The sequence below is a fragment of the Molothrus aeneus genome, unplaced genomic scaffold (assembly GCF_037042795.1).
Source record: "Molothrus aeneus isolate 106 unplaced genomic scaffold, BPBGC_Maene_1.0 scaffold_30, whole genome shotgun sequence".
NCBI lineage: Eukaryota > Metazoa > Chordata > Aves > Passeriformes > Icteridae > Molothrus > Molothrus aeneus.
The window spans coordinates 3,490,845-3,506,830 of record NW_027098964.1 but is presented as its reverse complement, the minus strand read 5'-3'; the positions used below and the strand labels follow the sequence as shown (position 1 = coordinate 3,506,830).

Sequence of the window (15,986 nt, the reverse complement as noted above, 5' to 3'; positions counted from 1 at the left end):
CCAAATTTGGGGCTGAGGGACACCCCCAAAATTACCCCAAAATTAACCCAAAATTAACCCAAAATTACCCCAAATTTGGGGCTGAGGGACACCCCCAAAATTACCCCAAAATTAACCCAAAATTACCCCAAATTTGGGGCTGAGGGACACCCCCAAAATTACCCCAAAATTAACCCAAAATTACCCCAAATTTGGGGCTGAGGGACACCCCCAAAATTACCCCAAAATTAACCCAAAATTACCCCAAATTTGGGGCTGAGGGACACCCCCAAAATTACCCCAAAATTAACCCAAAATTACACCAAAATTACCCCAAAATTACCCCACAATTACCCCAAAATTAACCCCAAAATTAACCCAAAATTACCCCAAAATTAACCCAAATTTGGGGCTGAGAGACACCCCCAAAATTACCCCAAAATTACCCCAAATTTGGGGCTGAGGGACACCCCCAAAATTACCCCAAAATTAACCCAAAATTACCCCAAATTTGGGGCTGAGGGACACCCCCAAAATTACCCCAAAATTACCCCCAAAATTACCCCAAAATTTGGGGATTTTGGGGGTGTCCCTCAGCCATTGGGGGATATCTGGGGGGGCTTTATTGGGGTCGGTTTTGGGGTCCTGGAGGGAATGTGGGGTGACCCAGGGATCTGGGGGGTGGGCTCGGGGGTCCCGGGGGTCCTGGGGGGGTCTCAGGGGTCTGTGGGGTCTCCCGGGGGTTTTTTTGGGGGTCTCTCAAGGGTTTTTTGGGGGTCTCTCGGGGGTCCCGGGGGTCTGTGGGGTGTCCTGGGTGTCTCTCAGGGGTTTTTTGGGGGTCTCTCGGGGGTCTCCCGGGGTTTTTTTGGGGGTCTCTCGGGGGTCTCTCAGGGGTCCCGGGGTCTCTCAGGGGTTTTTTGGGGGTCTCCCGGGGTCTCTCAGGGGTGTGTGGGGCTGTCCCGGGGGTCTCTCAGGGGTTTTTTGGGGGTCTCTCGGGGGTCCCAGGGGTCTGTGGGGCTGTTCTGGGGTTCTCTCAGGGGTTTTTTTGGGGGTCTCACGGGGGTCTCTTGGGGGTTTTTTTGGGGGTCTCTCAGGGGTTTTTTGGGGGTCTCCCGGGGGTCTCTCAGGGGTTTTTTTGGGGGGTCTCTGAGGGGTTTTTTTGGGGGGTCTCTCAGGGGTCTCTTGGGGGTTTTTTTGGGGGTCTCTGAGGGGTTTTTTTGGGGGTCTCTCAGGGGTCTCTGAGGGGTTTTTTGGGGTCTCTCGGGGGTTTTTTTGGTGGGTCTCTGAGGGGTTTTTTTGGGGGGTCTCTGAGGGGTTTTTTTGGGGGGTCTCTGAGGGGTTTTTTTGGGGGGTCTCTCAGGGGTTTTTGGGGGTCTCTCAGGGGTTTTTTTGGGGGGTCTCTGAGGGGTTTTTTTGGGGGGTCTCTGAGGGGTTTTTTGGGGGGGTCTCTCAGGGTTTTTTGGGGGGTCTCTGAGGGGTTTTTTTGGGGGGTCTCTGAGGGGTTTTTTGGGGGGTCTCTCAGAGGTTTTTTGGGGGTCTCTGAGGGGTTTTTGGGGTCTCCCGGGGTCTCCGGGCTCTCACAGGCAGCGGTCGCAGGCGGTCGGCGGCGCCTCCTCCTCGCCCACGGTCTCGGTGTTGACCGAGGTGGTTTCACTGCCCGGGAGGCTCGCTGGGAATGGGGGCACTGCTTAAACTGGGGGGCACTGGTTAAACTGGGGGGTACTGGGAATGGGCACTGGTTAAACTGGGGGGCACTGGGGGACACTGGGAATGGGGGCACTGGTTAAACTGGGGGGCACTGGGGGACACTGGGAATGGGCACTGGTTAAACTGGGGGGAGTGTGGGGGGGGGCACTGGTTAAACTGGGGGGACTGGGGAATGTGGGGGGCTACTGGTTAAACTGGGGGGACTGGGGGGGGGGCACTGGTTAAACTGGGGGGACTGGGGAACCTGGAAAGGGGGAGTTTGGGGGGCTGGGGTCGGGAAATGCGGGGGTACCCCGGTCTGGGGTCAGGGAATTTGGGGGTGTCAGGGTTGAGGGAATTTGGGGTGCCCAGGTCTGGGAGTTTTGGGGTGCCCAGGTCTGGGTGTTTCAGGGTGCCCAGGTCTGGGTGTTTCGGGGTGCCCAGGTCTGGGGTCAGGGAATTTGGGGTGCCCAGGTCTGGGTGTTTCAGGGTGCCCAGGTCTGGGAGTTTCGGGGTGCCCAGGTCTGGGGTCAGGGAATTTGGGGCTGTTTGGGGTCAGGGAATTTGGGGGTGTTTGGGTTCAGGGATTTGGGGTGCCCAGGTCTGGGTGTTATGGGGTGCCCAGGTCTGGGAGTTTCGGGGTGCCCCAGGTCTGGGTTCAGGGAATTCGGGGGTGTTTGGGGTCAGGGAATTTGGGGTGTCAGGGTTGAGGGAATTGGGGTGCTCCAGGTCTGGGTGTTTCGGGGTGCCCAGGTCTGGGTGTTTTGGGGTGCCCAGGTCTGGGGTCAGGGAATTTGGGGGTGTTTGGGTTCAGAGAATTGGGGTGCCCAGGTCTGGGTGTTTCGGGGTGCCCAGGTCTGGGAGTTTCGGGGTGCCCAGGTCTGGGTTCAGGGAATTTGGGGTGCCCATGTCTGGGAGTTTCGGGGTGCCCAGTGCTACCGTGGGTGTCCGTGGAGTGACTCGCGTGGCGCAGCCACTTCAGCCTCGGTTTCCTCTTCCCCATCAGCTCCTCAGCAGTCAGACCTGGGCAAAAGGAAAACCCCACGGAGCTTTTGGGGTGCTCAGGATTTTGGGGTTCCCCCCAGCCGTCCAGAGCCGCCCCCCAGCCCCGCTCACGGTGCTTCTCGTGCTCTCCCTCCTCTTCATCGCCCTCCAGCTCGGCCTGGGTGATCCAGTCCATGTAACCCCTCAGGTCCTCCTCCAGCTGCTGCTTCTCACGGAGCTTCTGGAAATCTCCGCGGGCTTTGGCCTTTTCTCGTTCCTTGGAGAACTCCCTGCGGACGGGGGGCACAGGGGTGACACCCACAAAAAATGCCAAAAATGCAAAGGTGTGACACCCCAAAAATGCAAAGGTGTGACCCACAAAAAATGCCAAAAATGACAAGGTGTGACACCCCAAAAATGCCAAAAATGCCAAGGTGTGACACCCCCCAAAAAAATCCCCCCAAAATGCCAAAAAAATCCCAAAAAATCCCCAAAAATGCCAAGGTGTGATGCCCCAAAATCCCAAGGTGTGACCCTCCAAAATTCCCAAAAATGCCAAGGTGTGACGCCCCCCCCCAAAAAATGCCAAAAATGCCAACGTGTGACCCCCCAAATAACCCCAAAAAAGCCAAGGTGTGATCCCCCAAAAATCCCAGAAAATCCCCAAAATGCCAAGGTGTGATGCCCCAAAAAATCCCAAAAAATTCCAATAAATCCCCAAAATTATAAGGTGCGATCCCCCCCAAAAATCCCAAAAATGTCAAGGTGTGACCCCCCCCAAAAAAATCCCCAAAAATCCCCAAAAAATCCCCAAAATGCCAAAAATGCCAAGGTGTGACACCCAAAAAAATCCCAAAAATGCCAAGGTGTGACCCATAAAAAAATGCCAAAAACGCCAAGGTGTGACCCCCCAAAAATGCAAAGGTGTGACCCACAAAAAAATGACAAGGTGTCACCCCCCCCAAAAAACCCCAAAAATGTCAAGGTGTTATCCCCTAAAAATCCCAAAAAATCCCAAAAAATCCCCCAAAAAATCCCCAAAATTATAAGGTGTGATTCCCCCCCAAAAATCCCAAAAATGTCAAGGTGTGACCCCCCCAAAAAAAATCCCAAAAAATCCCCAAAAAATCCCCCAAAAATCCCCAAAAATGCCAAAAATGCCAAGGTGTGACACCCAAAAAAATCCCAAAAATGCCATGGTGTGACCCACAAAAAATCCCCAAAATGCCAAGGTGTGACCCCCACAAAAAATCCCCAAAAATCCCAAAAATGCCAAGGTGTGACCCATAAAAAAATGCCAAAAATGCCAAGGTGTGACCCACCAAAAATGCCAAGGGGTGACCCACAAAAATGCCAAAAATGACAAGGTGTGACCCACAAAAAAATCCCAAAAATGCCAAGGTGTGATGCCCCCAAAAATCCCAAAAATGCCAAGGTGTGATGCCCCCAAAAATACCAAAAATGCCAAGGTGCGACCCCCCCCAAAAATCCCAAAAATGCAAAGGTGTGACACACAAAAAAAAGCCAAAAATGCTGAGGTGTGACCCCCCAAATATGCCAAGGTGTGACCCCCCAAAAGTCCCAAAAATGCCAAGGTGTGACCCTCAAAAATGTCAAGATGTGGCCTTCAAAAATGCCAAGGTGGGATCCCCCAAAAAATCTCAAAGATGCCAAAGTGTGACCCCGCAAATAATCCCAAATATGCTGAGGTGTGGCCCTCAAAAATGTCAAGGTGTGACCCCAAAAAAAAAATCCCCAAAAATCCCAAAAAAATCCCCAAAAAATCCCCAAAAATGCCAAGGTGTGACACCCAAAAAAATCCCAAAAATGCCAAGGTGTGACCCCCCCCAAAAAATCCCCAAAAATCCCAAAAATGCCAAGGCGGACCCACCCCCAAAAATGCCAAGGTGTGACCCCTAAAAAAATGCCAAAAATGCCAAGGTGTGACCCCCCCAAATAACCCCAAAAAAGCCAAGGTGTGATCCCCCAAATAACCCCAAAAATCCCCCAAAATCACCAAAATTATAAAGTGTGATCTCCCAAAAATGCCAAGGTGTGATGCCTCAAAAAATCCCAAAAAATTCCAATAAATCCCAAAAATCCCAAGGTGCGACCCCCCAAAAAAAACCCCAAAAATCCCAAAAAATCCCCGAAAATCCCCCAAAACCCCGATTTGTGTCCCCTCACCCGCTGAGCACCCCCAGGACGAGGTTGAGGACGAAGAAGGAGCCGAAGATGACGAGGCTGACGAAGTAAATCCAGGGCAGCTCGTGCCCCATGGCGTCCTGCATCTGTTGGGGGGCAAAATTGGGGTGAACGGGGGGTCCCCCCAAAAAAATCAGGGATTTTTCGGAGGATTTTGGGGGGGGCTCATTGATTTGTGTGAGGATTTTGGGGGGGCTCAGGGATTTTTATGTGGATTTTGGGGATCTCACGGATTTGTGTGAGGATTTTGGGGGGGCTCAGGGATTTGTGTGAGGATTTTGGGGGGGCTCAGTGATTTTTATGAGGATTTTGGGGATCTCAATGATTTATGTGATGATTTTGGGGGTCTCAGGGACTTGTGTGAGGATTTTGGGTGGTCTCAATGATTTGGTGGGCTCTCAGTGATTTATGTAAGAATTTTGGGGTCTCACTGATTTGTATGAGAATTTTGGGAGGCTCAGGAAGAGGTCATGAGGATTTTGGGGGTCTCAGTGATTTTTGTGAGGATTTTGGGGGTCTCAATGATTTGTGTGAGGATTTGGGGGGACTTAGGAAGGGGTAATGAGAATTTTGGGGGTCTCATTGATTTATATGAGGATTTTGGGGTCTCAATGATTTGTGTGAGGATTTGGGGGTCTCATTGATTTATGTGAGAATTTGGGGGGCTCTCAATCATTTATATGAGGATTTGGGGGGGGCTCAGTGATTTGTGTGAGGATTTTGGGGGTCTCAATTATCTGTGTGAGGATTTTGGGGGGGCTCAGGGATTTTTGTGAGGATTTTGGGGGTCTCATTGATTTATATGAGGATTTTGGGGGGCTCAGCAATTTGCGTGAGGATTTGGGGGGCTCAGGAAGGAGTTCTAAGAATTTGGGGGGTCTCAATGATTTATATGAGGATTTTGGGGGGGCTCAGTGATTTGTGTGAGGATTTGGGGGGTGCTCAGGTATTTGTATGAGGATTTTGGGGGTCTCAATGATTTATGTGAGGATTTGGGGGGGACTCAGTGATTTTTATGTGGATTTTGGGGTCTCAGTGATTTGTATGAGGATTTTGGGGGTCTCAATGATTTATGTGAGAATTTTGGGGGTGTCTCAGGGAGGGGTTCTGAGGATTTTGGGGGTCTCAATTATTTGTATGAGGATTTTGGGGGGTCAGGAAAGGGTTATGAGAATTTTCGGGGGGGGGATCAATAATTTATGTGAGGATTTTGGGGTCTCAGTGATTTGTATGAGGATTTTGGGGGTTTCAGGGAGGGGTTCTGAGGATTTTGGGGGGGGCTCAGTGATTTTTATGTGGATTTTGGGGGTCTCAATGATTTGTGTGAGGATTTTGGGGGGCTCAGGGAGGTGTTTTGATGATTTTGGGGGGGCTCACTGATTTGTATGAGGATTTGGGGGGTCTCAATGATTTATGTGAGGATTTTGGGGTCTCAGTGATTTGTATGAGGATTTTGGGGGGGCTCAGTGATTTGTATGAGGATTTGGGGGGCTCTCAATGGTTTATATGAGAATTTTGGGGGTCTCAATGATTTATGTGAGAATTTTGGGAGTCCCAATGATTTATGTGAGGATTTTGGGGGTCTCAGTGATTTGTGTGAGTATTTTGGGGCTCTCAGTGATTTTGGGGGTCTCACCCAGTAGAGCCCATCAGTCCAGCCCTCCATAGTGATGCACTGGATTTTGGGGGTCTCAGTGATTTATATGAGAATTTTGGGGGTCTCACTGATTTTTATGGGAATTTTGGGGCTCTCACCCAGTAGAGCACATCCGTCCATCCCTCCATGGTGATGCACTGGATTTGGGGGAGTTCAGGGATGGTTTATAAGGATTTTGGGGGTCTCAGTGATTTGTGTGAGGATTTTGGGGGTCTCAATGATTTATGTGAGGATTTGGGGGTGTCTCAGGGAGGGGTTCTGAGGATTTTGGGGGGGCTCAGTGATTTATGTGAGGATTTTAGGGAGCTCAATGATTTGATGGGCTCTCAGTGATTTTTATGAGAATATTGGGGGTCTCAGTGATTTCAGGGCTCTCACCCAGTAGAGCACATCGGTCCAGCCCTCCATGGTGATGCACTGGATTTTGGGGGTCTCAGTGATTTGCATGATGATTTTTGGGGGTCTCACTGATTTATATGAGAATTTTGGGGGTCTCACTGATTTTTATGGGAATTTCGGGGCTCTCACCCAGTAGAGCACGTCTGTCCATCCCTCCATGGTGATGCACTGGATTTGGGGGAGTTCAGGGATGGTTTATAAGGATTTTGGGGGTCTCAGTGATTTGTGTGAGGATTTTGGGGGGCTCAGGGGTGTTTTGATGATTTTGGGGGGTCTCAATGATTTATGTGAGAATTTTGGGGGTCTCAATGATTTATGTGAGGATTTTGGGACCTCAGCGATTTGTGTGAGGATTTTGGGGGTCTCACTGATTTTTATGAGAATTTTGGGGGCTCTCGGGGGGTCTCACCCAGTAGAGCACATCCGTCCATCCCTCCATGGTGATGCCCTGGATTTTGGGGGTCTCAGTGATTTTTATGAGAATTTCGGGGGTCTCACTGATTCATATGAGAATTTTGGGGCTCTCAGTGATTTCGGGGCTCTCACCCAGTAGAGCACATCCATCCATCCCTCCATGGTGATGCACTGGATTTGTGGGAACTCGGGGATGGTTTATAAGGATTTTGGGGGTCTCACTGATTTTTATGGGAATTTCGGGGCTCTCACCCAGTAGAGCACATCGGTCCATCCCTCCATGGTGATGCACTGGATTTGTGGGAGTTCAGGGATGGTTTATAAGGATTTTGGGGGTCTCAGTGATTTGTGTGAGGATTTTGGGGATCTCATTTATTTATGTGAGGATTTTGGGGGCTCTCAATGATTTATGTGAGAATTTTGGGAGTCCCAATGATTTATGTGAGGATTTTGGGGGTCTCAGTGATTTTTATGAGAATTTCGGGGGTCTCACTGATTCATATGAGAATTTTGGGGCTCTCAGTGATTTCGGGGCTCTCACCCAGTAGAGCACATCCATCCATCCCTCCATGGTGATGCACTGGATTTGTGGGAGTTCAGGGATGGTTCATAAGGGTTTTGGGGCTCTCAGGGCTCTCACCCAGTAGAGCACGTCGGTCCAGCCCTCCATGGTGATGCACTGGAACACGGTGAGCATGGCGAAGAAGAAGTTGTCGAAGTTGGTGATGCCGCCGTTGGGGCCCTCCCAGCGGCCGCGGCACTCGGTGTTGTTCTGCAGGCAGGCGCGGCCGTGCCCCGAGAAGGCGCACGGCGAGGGATCGTCCTCGGACTCCAGGTCTGGGGACAGGCGACAGCGACCCCGGTGACAGCCCCGGGCAGGGCGGGGCCCCCCGAGTGTCCCAAACGGGCTCCTGAGGCTGCCGGGAATTCCTGGGCCCTGTGCGGGTGGAACCTCGGCCTTGCGGAAATTGGTGCTCCTGCTGCTCGAAATTCCCATTCCTGCTCAAAATTCCTGCTCGAAATTCCCGCTCAAAATTCCTGCTCAAAAATCCCCTTGCTGCTCAAAATTCCTGCTCAAAATTCCCATTCCTGCTCAAAATTCCTGCTTGAAATTCCCCTTGCTACTCAAAATTCCGGCTCAAAATTCCTGCTCGAAATTCCTGTCCCTGCTGAAAATTCCTGCTCGAAATTCCCGCTCAAAATTCCCCTTGCTGCTCAAAATTCCTGGTCAAAATTCCCATTCCTGCTCAAAATTCCTGCTCGAAATTCCCGCTCAAAATTCCCATTCCTGCTCGAAATTCCTGCTCGAAATTCCTGCTCGAAATTCCTGCCCGAAATTCCCGCTCAAAATTCCCCTTCCTGTTCAAAATTCCTGCTCGAAATTCCTGCTCGAAATTCCCATTCCTGCTCAAAATTCCCGCTCAAAATTCCCATTCCTGCTCAAAATTCCTGCCTGAAATTCCTGCTCGAAATTCCCCTTGCTGCTCAAAATTCCTGCTCAAAATTCCTGCTCAAAATTCCCCTTCCTGCTCAAAATTCCCGTTCCTGCTCGAAATTCCTGCTCGAAATTCCTGCTCAAAATTCCTGCTCAAAATTCCCGCTCAAAATTCCCCTTCCTGCTCGAAATTCCCGTCCCTGCTCAAAATTCCTGTCCCTGCTCAAAATTCCTGCTTGAAATTCCTGCTCGAAATTCCTGCTCGAAATTCCTGCTCAAAATTCCTGCTCAAAATTCCCCTTCCTGCTCAAAATTCCTGCTCGAAATTCCTGTCCCTGCTGAAAATTCCTGCTCAAAATTCCTGCTCGAAATTCCTGCTCAAAATTCCTGCTCAAAATTCCTGCTCGAAATTCCTGCTCAAAATTCCCCTTGCTGCTCAAAATTCCTGTTAAAAATTCTGTTCCTGCTCAAAATTCCTGCTCGAAATTCCTGCTCGAAATTCCCCTTGCTGAAAATTCTTGTTGGAAATTCCTGCTCCTGCTAAAATTCGTGTTCTTGATAAAATTCCTGTCCCTGCTGAAAATTCCTGTCCCCGCTGTGGGGGTCTCAGGATTTTTGGGGTGTGGTGTCCTCAGTGTGAGGATCCCAATCCCTGACCTGGAGCACCCGGGGATCACTGAGGGGGACTCGGGGGGGTGCCCCAGATCTGGGGGTGTCCCTGACCCTGGGGGTGCCCCAGATCTGGGGGTGTCCCTGACCCTTGGGGTGTCCCTGACCCTTGGGGTGTCCCTGACCCTAGGGGTGCCCCAGATCTGGGGGTGTCCCAGACCATTGGGGTGTCCCTGACCCTGGGGGTGCCCCTGACCCTGGGGGTGTCCCAGACCATTGGGGTGTCCCTGACCCTGGGGGTGCCCCTGACCCTGGGGGTGTCCCTGACCATTGGGGTGTCCCTGACCCTGGGGTGCCCCGGATCTGGGGGTGTCCCTGACCCTGGGGGTGTCCCTGACCCTTGGGGTGTCCCTGACCCTTGGGGTGCCCCTGACCCTGGGGGTGCCCCTGACCCTGGGGGTGTCCCTGACCCTTGGGGTGTCCCTGACCCTGGGGGTGTCTCTGACCCTTGGGGTGTCCCAGATCTGGGGGTGTCCCTGACCCTTGGGGGTGCCCCAGACCCTTGGGCTGTCCCTGACCCTTGGGGTACCCCAGATCTGGGGGTGTCCCAGACCCTTGGGGTGTCCCTGACCCTGGGGGTGCCCCAGACCCTGGGGGTGCCCCAGATCTGGGGGTGTCCCTGACCCTTGGGGGTGCCCCAGACCCTTGGGCTGTCCCTGACCCTGGGGGTGCCCCAGATCTGGGGGTGTCCCAGGCCTGGTGTGACCCCACCCACCGGAGCCGATGAAGAAGCAGGTCTTGTGCATGCGGCCGATGAAGAGCTCGAGGCCGATGATGGCGTAGATGATGATGACGAAGAGCACGAGCAGCGCGATGTGCAGCAGCGGCACCATGGCCTTCATGATGGAGTTGAGCACGATGTGGAGACCTGGGGGGGACACGGGGAAAGGGGGGGTGAGAAGAAGCTGATGGAGAAGAAGCTGATGGAGAAGAAGCTGAAGGAGAAGCTGAAGGAGGAGAAGCTGAAGGAGAAGAAGCAGATGGAGAAGCTGAAGGAGAAGAAGCAGATGGAGAAGAAGATGGAGAAGCTGATGGAGAAGAAGATGGAGAAGAAGCTGAAGGAGAAGCTGATGGAGAAGAAGCTGATGGAGAAGAAGATGGAGAAGAAGCTGAAGGAGAAGAAGCTGATGGAGAAGAAGATGGAGAAGAAGCTGAAGGAGAAGAAGCTGATGGAGAAGAAGCTGATGGAGAAGGAGCTGATGGAGAAGAAGCTGATGGAGAAGAAGATGGAGAAGAAGCTGAAGGAGAAGAAGCTGAAGGAGGAGAAGCTGAAGGAGAAGAAGCAGATGGAGAATAAGCTGAAGGAGGAGAAGCTGATGGAGAAGAAGCTGATGGAGAAGGAGCTGATGGAGAAGAAGATGGAGAAGAAGCTGATGGAGAAGAAGCAGAAGGAGGAGAAGCTGATGGAGAAGGAGCTGATGGAGAAGAAGATGGAGAAGAAGCTGATGGAGAAGAAGCAGAAGGAGGAGAAGCTGATGGAGAAGGAGCTGAAGGAGAAGGAGCTGATGGAGAAGAAGATGAAGGAGGAGAAGGAGCAGATGGAGAAGGAGCAGATGGAGAAGAAGCTGATGGAGAAGAAGCTGATGGAGAAGAAGCTGATGGAGAAGAAGCTGATGGAGAAGAAGCAGAAGGAGGAGAAGCTGATGGAGAAGAAGATGAAGGAGGAGAAGATGAAGGAGGAGAAGGAGCAGATGGAGAAGAAGCTGATGGAGAAGGAGCTGATGGAGAAGAAGCTGATGGAGAAGAAGCTGATGGAGAAGCTGATGGAGAAGCTGATGGAGAAGCTGAAGGAGGAGAAGCTGATGGAGAAGAAGCTGAAGGAGAAGAAGATGGAGAAGAAGCTGATGGAGAAGAAGCTGATGGAGAAGGAGCTGATGGAGAAGAAGCTGATGGAGAAGGAGCTGATGGAGAAGGAGCTGATGGAGAAGAAGCTGATGGAGAAGAAGCTGAAGGAGAAGAAGCTGATGGAGAAGAAGCTGATGGGAGACCCCAAACCCCCCGAATTTGTCCCCCTCGGGTCTCACTGGGGACGCCGGAGACGAGGCGCAGCGGGCGCAGGACGCGGAAGGCGCGAAGGGCCTTGACATCGAATCCGCCCGGCTTGCCGCTCATGTGGTGGGCGTCCCCCGGCTTGTGGGACACCTGCTCCAGGATGACGCTGAACAGCCTGCGGGGGACACCAGGAGGTCACAGAGCTCCGGGGGCCACCTCACCCCCGGGGTTGTGTCCCCCCCGTGTCCCCCAGAGCGGCGGCCCGGACCCGACGATGACGATGACGAAGTCCAGCAGGTTCCAGCCGTTGCGGATGTAGGCGCTGGGGTGGAGCACCAGCCCGTAGGCGATGATCTTCAGGAAGGTCTCCACGGTGAAGATGATGAGGAACACGTACTCCACCTGCTCCTGAGGGGGCAAAATGGGCGGGGGGGTCAGCAACCCATGAGTCAGGGGGTTATGGGGTCACCCAGTGTCCCCTTTCCCTTTTGGGGACACCCTGACCCCTTCTCCAGGAGGACATTTCAGGACATCTCCACCCCCTCATTGTTCCACTGTGAAGATGATGAGGAACATCTCATTCTCCACCTGCTCCTGAGGGGGCAAAATGGGCAGGGGGGGTCAGCAACCCATGAGTCAGGGGGTTATGGGGTCACCCAGTGTCCCCTTCCACTTTTGGGGTCACCCAGTGTCCCCTTTCCCTTTTGGGGACACCCTGACCCCTTCTCCAGGAGGACATCTCCATCCCCTCATTGCTCCACCATGAGGATGATGAGGAACATCTCATTCTCCACCTGCTCCTGGTGGGGCAAAATGGGCAGGGTGGGGTCAGCAACCCATGAGTGAGGGGGTTATGGGGTCACCCAGTGTCCCCTTCCCTTTTGGGGTCACCCTGACCCCTTCTCCAGGAGGACATTTCAGGACATTTCTGTCCCCTCATTGCTCAGTGTCCCCTTTTGAGGACCCTCACTGACCCCTCCACCCTGGGGACATTTGGGGTTCCCCCTCCCCAGCACCCCCTTCTCCTGAGGGATGGCACAGGGACATTTGTCCCTTTTTGGGGACAAGAGACAGGGACCCCCCCCTTGCATCCCCTTCCCTTTGGGGACAAGGACACTCGGGGACCCCCTGAGCCCCTCCCAGTGTCCCCTTCTCCTTTTGGGGTCACCCAGTGTCCCCTTCCCCTTTTGGGGACCCCCTGACACCCTGACCCCTTCTCCAGGAGGACATTTCAGGACCTCTCTGTCCCCTCAGCCCCTCCCAGTGTCCCCTTCCCTTTGGGGACAAGGGACAGGAACACTTTGGGACATTTGGGGACACCATCCCTTCCTTTGGGGCCTCACCAGATGAGACATTTGGGGTGTCCTGCCCCATTGTCCCCCCCCTCAGGGTGACAAGGGACACTGGGCCCCCCCCAGTCCCCTCCCAGTGTCCCCTTTGTGGGTGACTGGGGCGGCTCAGCCGGGATTAGGTGACAAAGCAGATTAAGGCAGTGGCACGGGCGGGTGACACAGGGACACATCAGCACAGGGGACACGTGTGGCACGGGGACAGCCCCACCCCCGGGTCCCCACAGCCTCTGTCACCTCCTCAAGGTGTCACCTCCACCCCCGGGTCCCCACAGCCTCTGCCACCCCATGGTGCCACCCTCTGTCACCTCTCCACGGTGTCACCTCCATCCCACAGTCCCGGCCACCCCACGGTGCCACTCTCTGGGGTGTCACCCCCATCCCCGTGTCCCCACAGCCTCTGTCACCTCCCCAGGGTGTCACAGAGACCCCAGGGTCTCCACAGCCGCTGCCACCCCACGGTGCCACCCTCTGGGGTGTCACCCCCATCCCCGTGTCCCCACAGCCTCTGTCACCTCCCCAGGGTGTCACCCTCTGTCACCTCCCTATGGTGTCACCCCCAGCCCAGGGGTCCAGGGTGGGTGACCCCCCCTTCTTTCCCAGCACCCAATGAAGCCCCCGGGGCAGTTCCCGGGTGGGTCTGGGGGTGCCCTCCGTGCCCGGGTGGGTCTGGGGGTGCCCCCCGTGCCCAGGTGGGTCTGGGGGTGCCCCCCGTGCCCAGGTGGGTCTGGGGTCTCACCAGGGCGTGGTTGGAGCCCCCCGTGCCCAGGTGGGTCTGGGGTCTCACCAGGGCGTGGTTGGAGCCCCCTGTGCCCAGCCCATGCCCAGGTGGGTCTGGGGTCCCTCACCAGGTTCTGATTGGAGCCCCCCGTGCCCAGGTGGGTCTGGGGTCTCACCAGGTTGTGGTTGAAGCTCTCCGTGCCCGGGTGGGTCTGGGGGTGCCCTCTGTGCCCAGGTGGGTCTGGGGTCTCTCACCAGGTTCTGATTGGAGCCCCGCGTGCCCGGGTGGGTCTGGGGGCGCCCCCCGTCCCGGGTGGGTCTGGGGTCTCACCAGGTTGTGGTTGGAGCCCCCCGTGCCCAGCCCGTGCCCAGGTGGGTCTGGGGGCGCCCCCCGTGCCCAGGTGGGTCTGGGGTCTCACCAGGTTCTGATTGGAGCCCCCCGTGCCCGGGTGGGTCTGGGGTCTCACCAGGTTGTGGTTGGAGCCCCGTGTGCCCGGGTGGGTCTGGGGTCTCTCACCAGGTTCTGATTGGAGCCCCCCGTGCCCAGCCCGTGCCCAGGTGGGTCTGGGGGCGCCCCCCGTGCCCGGGTGGGTCTGGGGTCTCACCAGGTTGTGGTTGGAGGCGTTGGAGTCGTCCTCGGGGAAGGGGATGTAGACGCCCAGGGCCACGCAGTTGGCGAAGATGGTGGCGAGGATGAGGATGTCGAAGGGTCTGGGGGGAAACGGGGGGGGGGGCACCGGGTGTGGGGAGGGGTCCACAAGGACCCCAGAGCCCCCAGACCCCCACTCATTTCCACTCCACGATGCTGATGGCCGCCCCCAGACCCTGCCAGACCCCATAGACCCCCCCAAACCCTCAAACCCCCCCCAAATCCCCCCCAAACCCCCTCACTTCCACTCCACGATGCTGATGGCCGCCCCCAGATCCCACTGAGACCCCAGACCCCCCCGACCCCATAGACCCCCCCAGACCCCCCCAAATCCCCCCAGACCCCCTCACTTCCACTCCACGATGCTGATGGCCGCCCCCAGACCCCCCCGACCCCATAGAGCCCCCCAAACCCCCCCAGACCCCCAAACCCCCTCACTTCCACTCCACGATGCTGATGGCCGCCCCCAAACCCCATAGACCCCCCCAAACCCCCAAATCCCCCCCAAACCCCCTCACTTCCACTCCACGATGCTGATGGCCTCCCCCAGACCCCACTGAGACCCCAGACCCCCCTGACCCCATAGACCCCCCCAGACCCCCCCAAATCCCCCCAGACCCCCCTCACTTCTACTCCACGATGCCGATGGCCGCCCCCAGACCCCCCCAAACCCCCAAATCCCCCCCAAACCCCCCTCACTTCCACTCCACGATGCCGATGGCCTCCCCCAGACCCCCTCAAACCCCCCCAGACCCCCCAAACGCCCCCAAACCCCCTCACTTCCACTCCACGATGCTGATGGCCATCCCCAGACCCCATAGACCCCCCCAAACCCTCAAATCCCCCCCAAACCCCCTCACTTCCACTCCACGATGCCGATGGCCACCCCCAGACCCCCCCAAACCCCCAAATCCCCCCCAAACCCCCTCACTTCCACTCCACGATGCTGATGGCCGCCCCCAGACCCCATAGACCCCCCCAAACCCCCAAATCCCCCCAAACCCCCTCACTTCCACTCCACGATGCTGATGGCCTCCCCCAGACCCCCTCAAACCCCCCCAAACCCCCAAATCCCCCCCAAACCCCCTCACTTCCACTCCACGATGCTGATGGCCGCCCTCCTGACGGGGTTGTTGAGGCGGAGGCAGAAGAGGGCGCGGGGGGAGCGATGGACGCCCCCGGAGCCCCCCTGGGCTTTGTGCTTGGGGTGGGGGGGGCGGCGCTGCCGCTGCTGCCCCGGGGGGGTCCCCGCAGCCCCCCCGGAGCCCCCCCAGCCCAGGGGCTGCGCCAGGGCCTCGGCCAAGGGGGACAAATCCTTGGGGGGCCCTGGGGAGGGGAGTGGGTGCTCAGGGACAGCCCCGAATCGTTATGGACACCCCCGGATCCCCCCCCGAATCGTTATGGACACCCCCAAAGCGTTACGGACACCCCAAAGCGTTATGGACACCCCCGAATCGTTACGGACGCCCCGAATCGTTATGGACACCCCCGAATCGTTATGGACACCCCCGGACCCCCCCCCCCGAATCGTTATGGACACCCCGAATCGTTATGGACACCCCGAATCCTTATGGACACCCCAAAGCGTTATGGACACCCCGAATCGTTATGGACACCCCAAAGCGTTATGGACACCCCGAATCGTTACGGACACCCCGAAGCGTTATGGACACCCCCAAAGCGTTATGGACACCCCAAAAGCGTTATGGACACCCCCAAAGCGTTATGGACACCCCGAATCGTTATGGAGCCCCCCAAATCTTTATGGATATCCCGAATCGTTATGGACACCCCAAAGCGTTATAGAGCCCCCCAAATCTTTATGGACACCCCGAATCGTTACGGACA

General features: G+C 55.6%; 2 protein-coding genes across 2 annotated transcripts in view; both read right to left on the bottom strand.

Annotated features, from left to right (window-relative positions):
- Window positions 1-15,986, bottom strand: part of CACNA1F (calcium voltage-gated channel subunit alpha1 F) — a 39,353-nt gene that overhangs the window by 22,699 nt on the left and 668 nt on the right. Inside the window, 10 exon segments of the mRNA XM_066570298.1 lie at window positions 1,561-1,648; window positions 2,605-2,688; window positions 2,782-2,939; window positions 4,837-4,940; window positions 7,965-8,161; window positions 10,144-10,296; window positions 11,453-11,595; window positions 11,689-11,828; window positions 14,095-14,200; window positions 15,230-15,464. Coding sequence (XP_066426395.1) covers window positions 1,561-1,648; window positions 2,605-2,688; window positions 2,782-2,939; window positions 4,837-4,940; window positions 7,965-8,161; window positions 10,144-10,296; window positions 11,453-11,595; window positions 11,689-11,828; window positions 14,095-14,200; window positions 15,230-15,464 — 1,408 coding nt within the window.
- On the bottom strand, window positions 10,971-11,345 carry LOC136570139 (uncharacterized; the record flags this gene model as incomplete). Its single annotated transcript, XM_066570590.1, has 2 exons — window positions 10,971-11,018; window positions 11,256-11,345. Coding segments are annotated over 2 exons (138 nt in total), but the record flags the coding sequence as incomplete, so codon positions are not given.